The sequence below is a fragment of the Rutidosis leptorrhynchoides genome, chromosome 8 (assembly GCF_046630445.1).
Source record: "Rutidosis leptorrhynchoides isolate AG116_Rl617_1_P2 chromosome 8, CSIRO_AGI_Rlap_v1, whole genome shotgun sequence".
Lineage (NCBI taxonomy): Eukaryota > Viridiplantae > Streptophyta > Magnoliopsida > Asterales > Asteraceae > Rutidosis > Rutidosis leptorrhynchoides.
The window spans coordinates 194,621,579-194,634,967 of record NC_092340.1 but is presented as its reverse complement, the minus strand read 5'-3'; the positions used below and the strand labels follow the sequence as shown (position 1 = coordinate 194,634,967).

General features: G+C 33.9%; 1 protein-coding gene across 1 annotated transcript; it reads right to left on the bottom strand.

Moving 5' to 3' along the window:
• Positions 1 to 3,478: 3,478 nt before the first annotated feature.
• Positions 3,479 to 3,889, bottom strand: LOC139863992 (uncharacterized). Its single transcript, XM_071852586.1, has one exon. It carries the CDS (start codon positions 3,887 to 3,889, stop codon positions 3,479 to 3,481), a length of 411 nt encoding a protein of 136 aa, XP_071708687.1.
• Positions 3,890 to 13,389: the final 9,500 nt, after the last annotated feature.

Below are 13,389 nucleotides of genomic sequence, written 5' to 3'. Positions count from 1 at the left end.
AGAATAATAGCTTATTCATGGATAAAATATGAAAAATAGGAACTTGACTCAAAATTAATAAATTAACACCATAATTATATTAATGAGTTTGAACAACTTCGTTCTGTTACAATAATTAAAACAGATCATGACCAATCACTAGAATATCGAAGCCCTAATACACAAACATGCCCCTCATGTGTTGCTCCATGTAAGAGCTTCGTGAGTGGATCCACTATATTAAGATCTATGTGAACTTTGCGAATACATATCTTTCCTTTTTCAACTTCATCCCTTATGTAGTTGAATCTCCGCTCAATGTGACGGGTCTTTTGGTGAGCACGAGGTTCCTTGATTTGAGCAATCACACCCTCATTGTCACAAAAGATCTCAAGAGGGTCCTGAATGGAAGGGACTACTCCTAAGTCATCGATGAATTTCTTCATCCATACAGCTTCCTGAGCTGCCAAAGAGGCGGCAATGTACTCTGACTCTGTAGTGGATAATGCAACAACATCTTGTTTTGAACTCTTCCAAGAGACCGCACCTCCATTTAACATGAAGACGTAACCGGATTGTGATCGAGAATCATCTCGATCAATTTGGAAACTCGCGTCCACATAACCTTTTACTGCGAGTTCTTCCTCACCAGACCCGTATATAAGAAACATATCCTTAGTCCTCCTAAGGTATTTCAATATACTTTTAACCGCAATCCAATGACTATTTCCTGGGTTATTATGGTATCTACTTGTCAAGCTAAGAGCGCATGACACATCCGGTCTAGTGCGTATCATTTCATACATGATTGACCCAATAGCAGATGCGTACGGGATTTTCTTCATTCTCTCTTGTTCATCTTTCGTTGTAGGGCACTGAGATGAACTGAGAAACGTCCCTCTTTGAATAGGTACCAAACCTTTCTTAGAGTTCTCCATCTTGAACCTTTTCAAGACCTTTTCAATGTATGCACTTTGATTCAAACCTATCAATTTATTGGATATATCCCTGTAGATCCCAATCCCCAAAACATATTATGCTTCTCCAAGATCCTTAATGGAGAAGCATCTACTTAGCCAAGTTTTAACAACTTGTATCGTGGGAATATCATTTCCAAATAATAATATATCATCCACATATAGTACAAGGAACATGATAGTACTCCCACTAGTTTTCTTGTATACACAAGCTTGATCACCATTTTTAATGAAGCCAAATTTCTTGGCCTCCTCATCAAAACAATGATTCCATATTCTAGACGCCTGTTTCAATCTGTAGATTGACTTCTTTAACTTGCATACTTTGTTAGGATATTTCGGATCAAAAAAACCTTCAGGCTGAACCATATAGACATCTTCCTCAAGATGTCCATTTAGAAAAGCGGTCTTGACATCCATTTGCCATATCTCATAATCATAATGAGCAGCAATGGCAAATACTATCCTTATAGACTTTAGCATTGTTACGGGTGAAAAAGTTTCATCATAGTCAACCCATTGAGTTTGAGTGAAACCTTTTGCTACAAGTCTAGCTTTATATGTATCCAAGTTTCCATGTATGTCAGTTTTCCTTTTGAAAAGCCATTTACAATCAATTAACCTGGAGCCAGTAGGTTGTACAACCAGTTCCCAAACATGGTTGTCATACATGGATTGCGTCTCAGCGTTCATGGATTTCTGCCATTTATCTTTATCAATCCTTGATAAAGCATCTTGATAGTTGGTTGGTTCATCCAAATCAACCACATAGCAATCATCCATGAGATACCCATATCTCTCAGGAGAATTACTAATCCTACCATATCTACGAACGTTTTGTATACTTTGATGATTCATTTGATCATTCTCAACATTTTCATGTTGAGTGCTAGTGTCAACCAATTGTGTATCATCTACTTGATCTTGAACCTCTTCAAGATCTATCTTCCTTTCACTATTACCTTCCATTAGGAACTTAGTTTCAAGGAATTCCGCCTTCCGATCAATAAATACATTTTGCTCGGATGGATCATAGAAATAATATCCCATATCATCCTTGGGATATCCTATGAAAATACACTTCGTGGATCGAGCATTTAGCTTATTAGCAACGAAGCGCTTAGGATAAGCTTCACATCCCCATACCTTTAAGTATGATAGAGATGGAGGTTTTCCAAACCATATCTCATGAGGTATTCGTTCCACTTTCTTGGTTAGAGCCATATTTAGAATACGAGCCGCGGAGCAAGACAATAACCCCAAAATGATAGAGGTAACGAGCTTCTAGTCATCATAGATCAAACCACATCCATTAGGGTTCGGTTCCTCCTTTCGGATACTCCATTAAGCTGGGTGTCCCGGGTGGAGTAAGTTGCGAGATAATCCCACAACTTTTAAGATGATCCTGGAAGGCATCGCTTAGGTATTCACCTACCCTATCGGTACGAAGTACCTTGATTATCTTGTTAAGTTGATTTTGTACTTCATTTTGATATTCTTTGAATGCTTCAAAAGTTTCATCCTTGTGTCTCAACAAGTAGACATATCCGAAATGACTGAAGTCATCAATGAAAGTAATAAAGTATTTTTCACCATTCCTAGTCATGGGCTTAAAGGATCCACATACATCCGAATGTATTAATCCCAATAAGTCTTTAGCCCTTTCATAGGTCCCTTTGAAAGGTGCTTTAGTCATTTTGCCTTGTAAACAAGATTCACATACATCAAACGTCTCTAGCTCATTTGATTTCAAAAGACCATTCTTTTAAAGTGTATGTATTCGATTTTTGTTTATGTGACTAAGGTGACAATGCCATAAGTACGAATCACTCAAATCTCTTTTGAGTTTCTTGGTGTTTGCATGAAATATTGAGCTATTGTGTGATGAGTCATCATCAACCAATTCATAAATGCCATTCAAAGGTGAAGCCTTAAAATAGAACACATTATCTAAAGAAACATGGATATCATCATTAATAAAATTAAGATTAAAACCAAATTGTCTTAAACGAGATACAGAAATAATGTTTCGAGTCAAATCAGGTGCATACAAAACATTTTTCAAATTAAGCTCCAAACCAGTTTGTAGCTTCAAAATAAAGTCTCCTTGAGCTTCTACGTGCACCTTTACACCATTTCCCATGAAGAGACTCGATGTTCCTGCATCTTGTTTACTTCTTTTGAACCCCTGCAAAGAATTGCAAATATGAGTTCCACATCTTGTATCTAATACCCATGTATTAGAAGAAGTAATACTAAGCTCAACGTATACCATATATACATTACCTGAGGTTTGCCCTGCATCCCTCTTTTCTTTCAACTCCTTTAGGTAGATCGGGCAGTTGCATTTCCAGTGACTCATTTCACCGCAACCAAAGCACGGATCTTCCTTGGGGTTTGCTTGTCCGGCAACCTTTTGCTTTTTATTTTTGTTGGTTGGGGTAACTATCTTCCCCTTTCCCTTACCCTTGCCATGGTAGGCGGGACCTTTCTTCTTAGCCCCTTTTAGCTTAGAAGTGGAATCATTCTTGGACCCACCTTCTTTGATCATAAGCACGGGTGAAGCCCATTTTCCCATGCTTAAATTTAGCCGTCCTAAGTATGGCATGCAATTCATCAATGCTCTTATCCCAACCATTCATGTTGTAATTCAAAATGAATGTGTCAAACCTTATTGACAAAGATTTGAGGATGAGGTCCGTGGCTAATTCATTAGACACGTTACAGTTTAGATGGTGTAATCGATCAATTAGGCTTTTCATCTTAAGAACATAGGATGAGACGAATTGGGAGTCATCCATTCGACAAGCATGAAGTGCTCGAACCGTTTCGAAGCACTCAATACGAACTTTTTGAAGGAACATCTCCTTCAACTGAGTGATCATCTCGTACGCTCCATGATACTCAAAGTCCTTTTGGAGTTCGGAGATCATGGTCCCAAACATAAGGCAAGAAACTTGCACCAAATCGGCGCAATATTTCTCCCAATATGCCATACCCTCGACATTATCCTCCTCGGGTTGATCAGGAATGGGTCTTCCAACACATACGCTCTATCTTCAAGCTTGAGGACAATTCTTAGATTGCGACACCAATCTATGAAATTCGTATGGTTGAGTTTTTTCCTTTTCGAGTAAGGACCTCAATGATAGGTTATTAAAGTTGATTGGTGCGTTTGGAATGTTGTTGTTATTGGCGGCCATCTACAAAATTTAACAAAGTTTGTTTAAGTATTAATTTTAATTTAACAATCAATACCCTTTTTAAATCCAATTGATATATTAAATTCTTGAATCCAACGGTAAATCAAATTTCGGTTAGGTGACCTTTATCCCGTTATTTGATATAGCTAGGTAGTCTTAAATTGACAATTGCAATCCATTTGCAACTTCTAGAGTATGGGATCATACAATCCTTTTGTATGGCATATTTATCCCATCAACGCCTATTTATTCCTCATGCTTCGGTGATCCTACGTTCATGATTCCTAAATTAAGTCATCCAACTTGTGTAAACGTGTAAATTTAACATACAAGTGGTTAGGTGACCTTTATCCTATGAGCATGTCAAATTCACCTTAATCATATTAGTTTGCTTATAACGGTTAGGTGACCTTTATCCCATTATTAGTTCCCTAACATGTTTAAGTGTTTACATAAATGGATGGCGTTAAACTTGTTAACCTAGTGTGTTAAAGGGATTTTAAGGTTTCTTTATTCTAGTTCAAGAAAACTTTTATACCATACACTAACATGCATTTAGTGTGTGGTTCATGTGAAAATCCATTTTTCATGTCATGTAATAAAGCCAATTTCATTACTTTGATATAAACCATTTTATATGTGTAATCCTTTTCTTGTTCTTAATAACCATTTATTAACGTCCTTTTGTCATTTCAATTTAACCATTTAAATGTCGTTTTGCTTGTTGTTAACTTGTGTGATTAACTTGTAGTAATAAAATGCACAATCCACAATCATACAAAACAACCATGCATGCAAAACAATATGTTCACAATCAAGCCTTTTGGTAGGCATTTTGTTTAGCCGTAAACAAAATGCCACCGGTTAATGGGTCATAACACAAAGTAGGAGATTTTACATCTCCCACTAAATCTTGCATCTTCCTTGTCTCCATCCTGTGCATCTTCATCTCTTTACAAAATATATCCTAATACATTTTTCTCTAGAAAATGAAAATATAACCTAATCTATTTTACATGCCAAATATAAAATAAATTACATAACCAAATAAATAATATTACAAAACAATTGAATAAATAATACAACCATATTGAATGATCAACAAATCAACCAAACAAACATCCATTCAAACACAAGGTCATGGCTATAATTGTGAACATCAATATATCAACAAATATGAACCAAATGGAAAGTCCCAAACCCTTTCGGGACCCTCCTAGAAATCGGCCTACTCAACAAACCCACCCAAACCCTTTGATTTTTGCATTCTACTTTCATGCATGTTCATAGATTGCAAATATAGTGGGTTTAATAACCATTTAAGAAGCATATTCCATAGACTTCGGCTCTAGATACCATTGATGGGATTTAACAAGTTTCATAACAACATGTTCATAAAGTTTACATAATCACAAAACCAATTTTATGAGAGTTATATGTATATGTCTAGCCATTTTGTTTAATCCCATGTTAATATCAAGTCTTGAACATATGCTTACATTTAACAAGAAAGGAAGAAAGTATATACCTCCTCAAGTTAATTGAGGGCTGTTTTGGATGAGCAAGAAGATGATGAAGATGATGGAATAATAACTTCTAACTTGAAGCCTCAAGAGAGTAACACCCACAAGCCTTTTGTGCACCAACACCACCTTTGTTTAGTTAGGATTTTAGATACTTGAATATACTTGCAAAATAACTAGAACACCCTCCTTTTGTGACCAAATATTTCGGCCAGCAGCAAAACAAGGAGGAGCAGAATTTTTTTTGCACTTTACTTGATATGTTTGCATGTGTCTATGGTCTCCAATAAGTCTTGGTTAATATGCTCGTTGAAAATGGAAGTAACCATACAAATGGCTAGTCAAATGGCATGCTTACATGGACTCCAATGCCACTTCCATTTCTTTTAAAAAATAGTTTTATAAAACTAGATTTTATAAAACTAGTTTTTATAAAATACATTTTATAAACTTGCATATTATTTTTTATGTATACATTATTTATAAAACCAATTTTATAAAATGTAACATAACTAAATTAATTATTTAACCTATAAATAATTAAATCCATATTCTATAAATTATTCCATAATTTATATACACATCAAGTGATATTATTTTAGAAAACCATTTTTCTCAAAATCCAAGTGTCGCGTAATTTAATCAACGATCCAATCGCTAAGATCAAATACGAATAAGGTGTCGGTAAGCTTGTTATTGGGTATGACCCAACTTGGATCAAAACACATTAGCCACATTAATTCAATATGTCTCTCGGGCATACGAAATACCTTCAAGTTGAACCCGCTATGGTTCCAGCCCCAGAGATTGTAGATGAACCTATAGTCCAACCCGGGCCAGCTACCACCTCAATTAGGGTAAACCTAAAACGCCCTAGGGTTATCCAACCTACTCAAACCGTGAGGATCAGTGAGCCTAGTCCAACTCGGAATGCATCTACCATATCAACTACACCTGAGGGGAGTGACACTGATTCATCAGCAACTGAATCATCTCCCGAGCAAACGAAGAAGAGGACACGATATGTACCTGATGAGATGATTCAGACTACGCCTACACAATGAGTAACTAGATCTTGGACTTCGACTCCTATCCTTCACCCAACAGTTGTGACGACCCAGAAATTTTTGACTAAATTTAAACTTAATCTATATGTGGTTTCAACACGATAAGCAAAATCTGTAATGTTGAGTCTAAAAAATTTTAAACTATTTCATAAATTCAATTGACCTTCGACCATTCCCGACGATTCACGAACAACTAATTTGTAAATAGATATATATAATTTTATTTGAAATATTATTTGAAATAATATATGATTTAGTTGTTGGAAATAAATATATTAAATAATATCTGTATATTTAATATTATTAATTTAATATATAATATATAGATATGCATATAATTAAATATATATAAATATATATGTGTATTATAAAATGAAATATTATATATTGTAATTGTTATAATTAATGTTGAATAATAATAATAATATATAACAATTATTATTTTTAGAATATATATATATATATATATATATATATATATAAAGTATATAGAATATATATTTTGTGATTTCGAAGTTATTTAATAAACGATGGTAACGCTCAATTTTCATTCGATAGATAGTAAATGAGTTAAAAAGAAACTCATGTGATTTTAAAATAAACGGTGATACAAAAATGGGTTTTATAAATTATAGGCTTAGTAAAAATGTATTTAGGAGCTATTTATAAAATTTTAAAACTTTTTATATTTTACTTGGGGTTGGGAGTGAATAATTAATGTAATTTTTATTTAATAGTTAATGATCAAATTCTATACCATAAAGACCAAAATAATTAAAGATATTTAATGTAAAAATTTGGAATTTTTCTGAATACTGTTATCCGCCACTGATTAACAACGGAGTACGATATAATCTTCACGATAAAACTGTCGGCATAAGAATTTAGATTTCAGGCTGCTTAACTATTGAGAATACTATTTACAATTGTGCTTAATTTGAATATGTGTACCGTTTTGTTTGTAAGAATCACTATAATATATATATAAAATTCCAATATGTCGATAAAGATGAAATTTAATTATTATTAGAATTACTATTTGATGTTACTCTTTCTTCACTTCATTCCACCAACGGAAAGGGATTTGATATATACATATAAATATAAATATATATATATATATATATATATATATATATATATATATATATATATATATATATATATATATATATATATATATATATATATATATATCTACTACATACATATAGCTATAGATATCACACGCTTCATTCACCACTTTTCTCCTTCCTTATATTTTTATGATCAACCATCGCCACCTTCTGTGTTGCTACATGATTTTATTTTTGTAAGACAACCATCATGAAATGTCCCGTTCTTATTGATTAAAAACGTTCCATATTAATTGATTTCGTTGCGAGGTTTTGACCTCTATATGAGACGTTTTTCAAAGACTGCATTCATTTTAAAACAAACCATAACCTTTATTTCATCAATAAAGGTTTAAAAAGCTTTACGTAGATTATCAAATAATGATAATCTAAAATATCCTGTTTACACACGACCATTACATAATGGTTTACAATACAAATATGTTACAACAAAATAAGTTTCTTGAATGCAGTTTTACACAATATTATACAAACATGGACTCCAAATCTCGTCCTTATTTAAGTATGCAACAGCGGAAGCTCTTAATAATCACCTGAGAATAAACATGCTTAAAACGTCAACAAAAATGTTGGTTAGTTATAGGTTTAACCTATATATATCAAATCATAATAATAGACCACAAGATTTCATATTTCAATACACATCCCATACATAGAGATAAAAATCATTCATATGGTGAACACCTGGTAACCGACATTAACAAGATGCATATATAAGAATATCCCCATCATTCCGGGACACCCTTCGGATATGATATAAATTTCAAAGTACTAAAGCATCCGGTACTTTGGATGGGGCTTGTTGGGCCCGATAGATCTATCTTTAGGATTCGCGTCAATTAGGGTGTCTGTTCCCTAATTCTTAGATTACCAGACTTAATAAAAAGGGGCATATTCGATTTCGATAATTCAACCATAGAATGTAGTTTCACGTACTTGTGTCTATTTTGTAAATCATTTATAAAACCTGCATGTATTCTCATCCCAAAAATATTAGATTTTAAAAGTGGGACTATAACTCACTTTCACAGATTTTTACTTCGTCGGGAAGTAAGACTTGGCCACTGGTTGATTCACGAACCTATAACAATATATACATATATATCAAAGTATGTTCAAAATATATTTACAACTCTTTTAATATATTTTGATGTTTTAAGTTTATTAAGTCAGCTGTCCTCGTTAGTAACCTACAACTAGTTGTCCACAGTTAGATATACAGAAATAAATCAATAAATATTATCTTGAATCAATCCACGACCCAGTGTATACGTATCTCAGTATTGATCACAACTCAAACTATACATATTTTGGAATCAACCTTAACCCTGTATAGCTAACTCCAACATTCACATATAGAGTGTCTATGGTTGTTCCGAAATATACATAGATGTGTCGACATGATAGGTCGAAACATTGTATACGTGTCTATGGTATCTCAAGATTACATAATATACAATACAAGTTGTTTAAGTTATGGTTGGAATAGATTTGTTACCAATTTTCACGTAGCTAAAATGAGAAAAATTATCCAATCTTGTTTTACCCATAACTTCTTCATTTTAAATCCGTTTTGAGTGAATCAAATTGCTATGGTTTCATATTGAACTCTATTTTATGAATCTAAACAGAAAAAGTATAGGTTTATAGTCGTAAAAATAAGTTACAAGTCGTTTTTGTAAAGGTAGTCATTTCAGTCGAAAGAACGACGTCTAGATGACCATTTTAGAAAACATACTTCCACTTTGAGTTTAACCATAATTTTTGGATATAGTTTCATGTTCATAATAAGAATCATTTTCTCAGAATAACAACTTTTAAATCAAAGTTTATCATAGTTTTTAATTAACTAACCCAAAACAGCCCGCGGTGTTACTACGACGGCGTAAATCCGGTTTTACGGTGTTTTTCGTGTTTCCAGGTTTTAAATCATTAAGTTAGCATATCATATAGATATAGAACATGTGTTTAGTTGATTTTAAAAGTCAAGTTAGAAGGATTAACTTTTATTTGCGAACAAGTTTAGAATTAACTAAACTATGTTCTAGTGATTACAAGTTTAAACCTTCGAATAAGATAGCTTTATATGTATGAATCGAATGATGTTATGAACATCATTACTACCTTAAGTTCCTTGGATAAACCTACTGGAAAAGAGAAAAGTGGATCTAGCTTCAATGGATCCTTGGATGGCTCGAAGTTCTTGAAGCAGAATCATGACACGAAAACAAGTTCAAGTAAGATCATCACTTGAAATAAGATTGTTATAGTTATAGAAATTGAACCAAAGTTTGAATATGATTATTACCTTGTATTATAATGATAACCTACTGTAAGAAACAAAGATTTCTTGAGGTTGGATGATCACCTTACAAGATTGGAAGTGAGCTAGCAAACTTGAAAGTATTCTTGATTTTATGTAACTAGAACTTGTAGAATATATGAAGAACACTTAGAACTTGAAGATAGAACATGAGAGAGATTAATTAGATGAAGAAAATTGAAGAATGAAAGTGTTTGTAGGTGTTTTTGGTCGTTGGTGTATGGATTAGATATAAAGGATATGTAATTTTGTTTTCATGTAAATAAGTCATGAATGATTACTCATATTTTTGTAATTTTATGAGATATTTCATGCTATTTGCCAAATGATGGTTCCCACATGTGTTAGGTGACTCACATGGGCTGCTAAGAGCTGATCATTGGAGTGTATATACCAATAGTACATACATCTAAAAGCTGTGTATTGTACGAGTACGAATACGGGTGCATACGAGTAGAATTGTTGATGAAACTGAACGAGGATGTAATTGTAAGCATTTTTGTTAAGTAGAAGTATTTTGATAAGTGTATTGAAGTCTTTCAAAAGTGTATAAATACATATTAAAACACTACATGTATATACATTTTAACTGAGTCGTTAAATCATCGTTAGTCGTTACATGTAAGTGTTGTTTTGAAACCTTTAGGTTAACGATCTTGTTAAATGTTGTTAACCCAATGTTTATAATATCAAATGAGATTTTAAATTATTATATTATCATGATATTATCATGTATGAATATCTCTTAATATGATATATATACATTAAATGTCTTTACAACGATAATCGTTACATATATGTCTCGTTTAAAAATCATTAAGTTAGTAGTCTTGTTTTTACATATGTAGTTCATTGTTAATATACTTAATGATATGTTTACTTATCATATTATCATGTTAACTATATATATATCCATATATATGTCATCATATAGTTTTTACAAGTTTTAACGTTCGTGAATCACCGGTCAACTTGGGTGGTCAATTGTCTATATGAAACATATTTCAATTAATCAAGTCTTAACAAGTTTGATTGCTTAACATGTTGGAAACATTTAATCATGTAAATATCAATCTCAATTAATATATATAAACATGGAAAAGTTCGGGTCACTACAGTACCTACCCGTTAAATAAATTTCGTCCCGAAATTTTAAGCTGTTGAAGGTGTTGACGAATCTTCTGGAAATAGATGCGGGTATTTCTTCTTCATCTGATCTTCACACTCCCAGGTGAACTCGGGTCCTCTACGAGCATTCCATCGAACCTTAACAATTGGTATCTTGTTTTACTTAAGTCTTTTAACCTCACGATCCATTATTTCGACGGGTTCTTCGATGAATTGAAGTTTTTCGTTGATTTGGATTTCATCTAACGGAATAGTGAGATCTTCTTTAGCAAAACATTTCTTCAAATTCGAGACGTGGAAAGTGTTATGTACAGCCGCGAGTTGTTGAGGTAACTCAAGTCGGTAAGCTACTGGTCCGACACGATCAATAATCTTGAATGGTCCAATATACCTTGGATTTAATTTCCCGCGTTTACCAAATCAAACAACGCCTTTCCAAGGTGCAACTTTAAGCATGACCATCTCTCCAATTTCAAATTCTATATCTTTTCTTTTAATGTCAGCGTAGCTCTTTTGTCGACTTTGGGCGGTTTTCAACCGTTGTTGAATTTGGATGATCTTCTCGGTAGTTTCTTGTATAATCTCCGGACCCGTAATCTGTCTATCCCCCACTTCACTCCAACAAATTGGAGACCTGCACTTTCTACCATAAAGTGCTTCAAACGGCGCCATCTCAATGCTTGAATGGTAGCTGTTGTTGTAGGAAAATTCTGCTAACGGTCGATGTCGATCCCAACTGTTTCCGAAATCAATAACACATGCTCGTAGCATGTCTTCAAGAGTTTGTATCGTCCTTTCGCTCTGCCCATCAGTTTGTGGATGATAGGTAGTACTCATGTCTAGACGAGTTCCTAATGCTTACTGTAATGTCTGCTAGAATCTTGAAATAAATCTGCCATCCCTATCAGAGATAATAGAGATTGGTATTCCATGTCTGGAGACAACTTCCTTCAAATACAGTCGTGCTAACTTCTCCATCTTGTCATCTTCTCTTATTGGCAGGAAGTGTGCTGATTTGGTGAGACGATCAACTATTACCCAAATAGTATCAAAACCACTTGCAGTCCTTGACAATTTAGTGATGAAATCCATGGTAATGTTTTCCCATTTCCATTCCGGGATTTTGGGTTGTTGAAGTAGACCTGATGGTTTCTGATGCTCAGCTTTGACTTTAGAACACGTCAAACATTCTCCCACGTATTTAGCAACATCGACTTTCATACCCGGCCACCAAAAATGTTTCTTGAGATCCTTGTACATCTTCCCCGTTCCAGGATGTATTGAGTATCTGGTTTTATGAGCTTCTCTAAGTACCATTTCTCTCATATCTCCAAATTTTGGTACAGAAATCCTTTCAGCCCTATACCGGGTTCCGTCTTCCCGAATATTAAGATGCTTCTCCGATCCTTTGGGTATTTCATCCTTTAAATTTCCCTCTTTTAAAACTCCTTGTTGCGCCTCCTTTATTTGAGTAGTAAGGTTATTATGAATCATTATATTCATAGATTTTACTCGAATGGGTTCTCTGTCCTTCCTGCTCAAGGCATCGGCTACCACATTTGCCTTCCCCGGGTGGTAACGAATCTCAAAGTCGTAATCATTCAATAATTCAATCCACCTACGCTGCCTCATATTCAGTTGTTTCTGATTAAATATGTGTTGAAGACTTTTGTGGTCGGTATATATAATACTTTTGACCCCATATAAGTAGTGCCTCCAAGTCTTTAATGCAAAAACAACCGCGCCTAATTCCAAATCATGCGTCGTATAATTTTGTTCGTGAATCTTCAATTGTCTAGACGCATAAGCAATCACCTTCGTTCGTTGCATTAATACACAACCGAGACCTTGCTTTGATGCGTCACAATAAATCACAAAATCATCATTCCCTTCAGGCAATGACAATATAGGTGCCGTAGTTAGCTTTTTCTTCAATAACTGAAACGCTTTCTCTTGTTCATCATTCCATTCAAATTTCTTCCCTTTATGCGTTAATGCAGTCAAGGGTTTTGCTATTCTGGAAAAGTCTTGGATGAACCTTCTGTAGTAACCA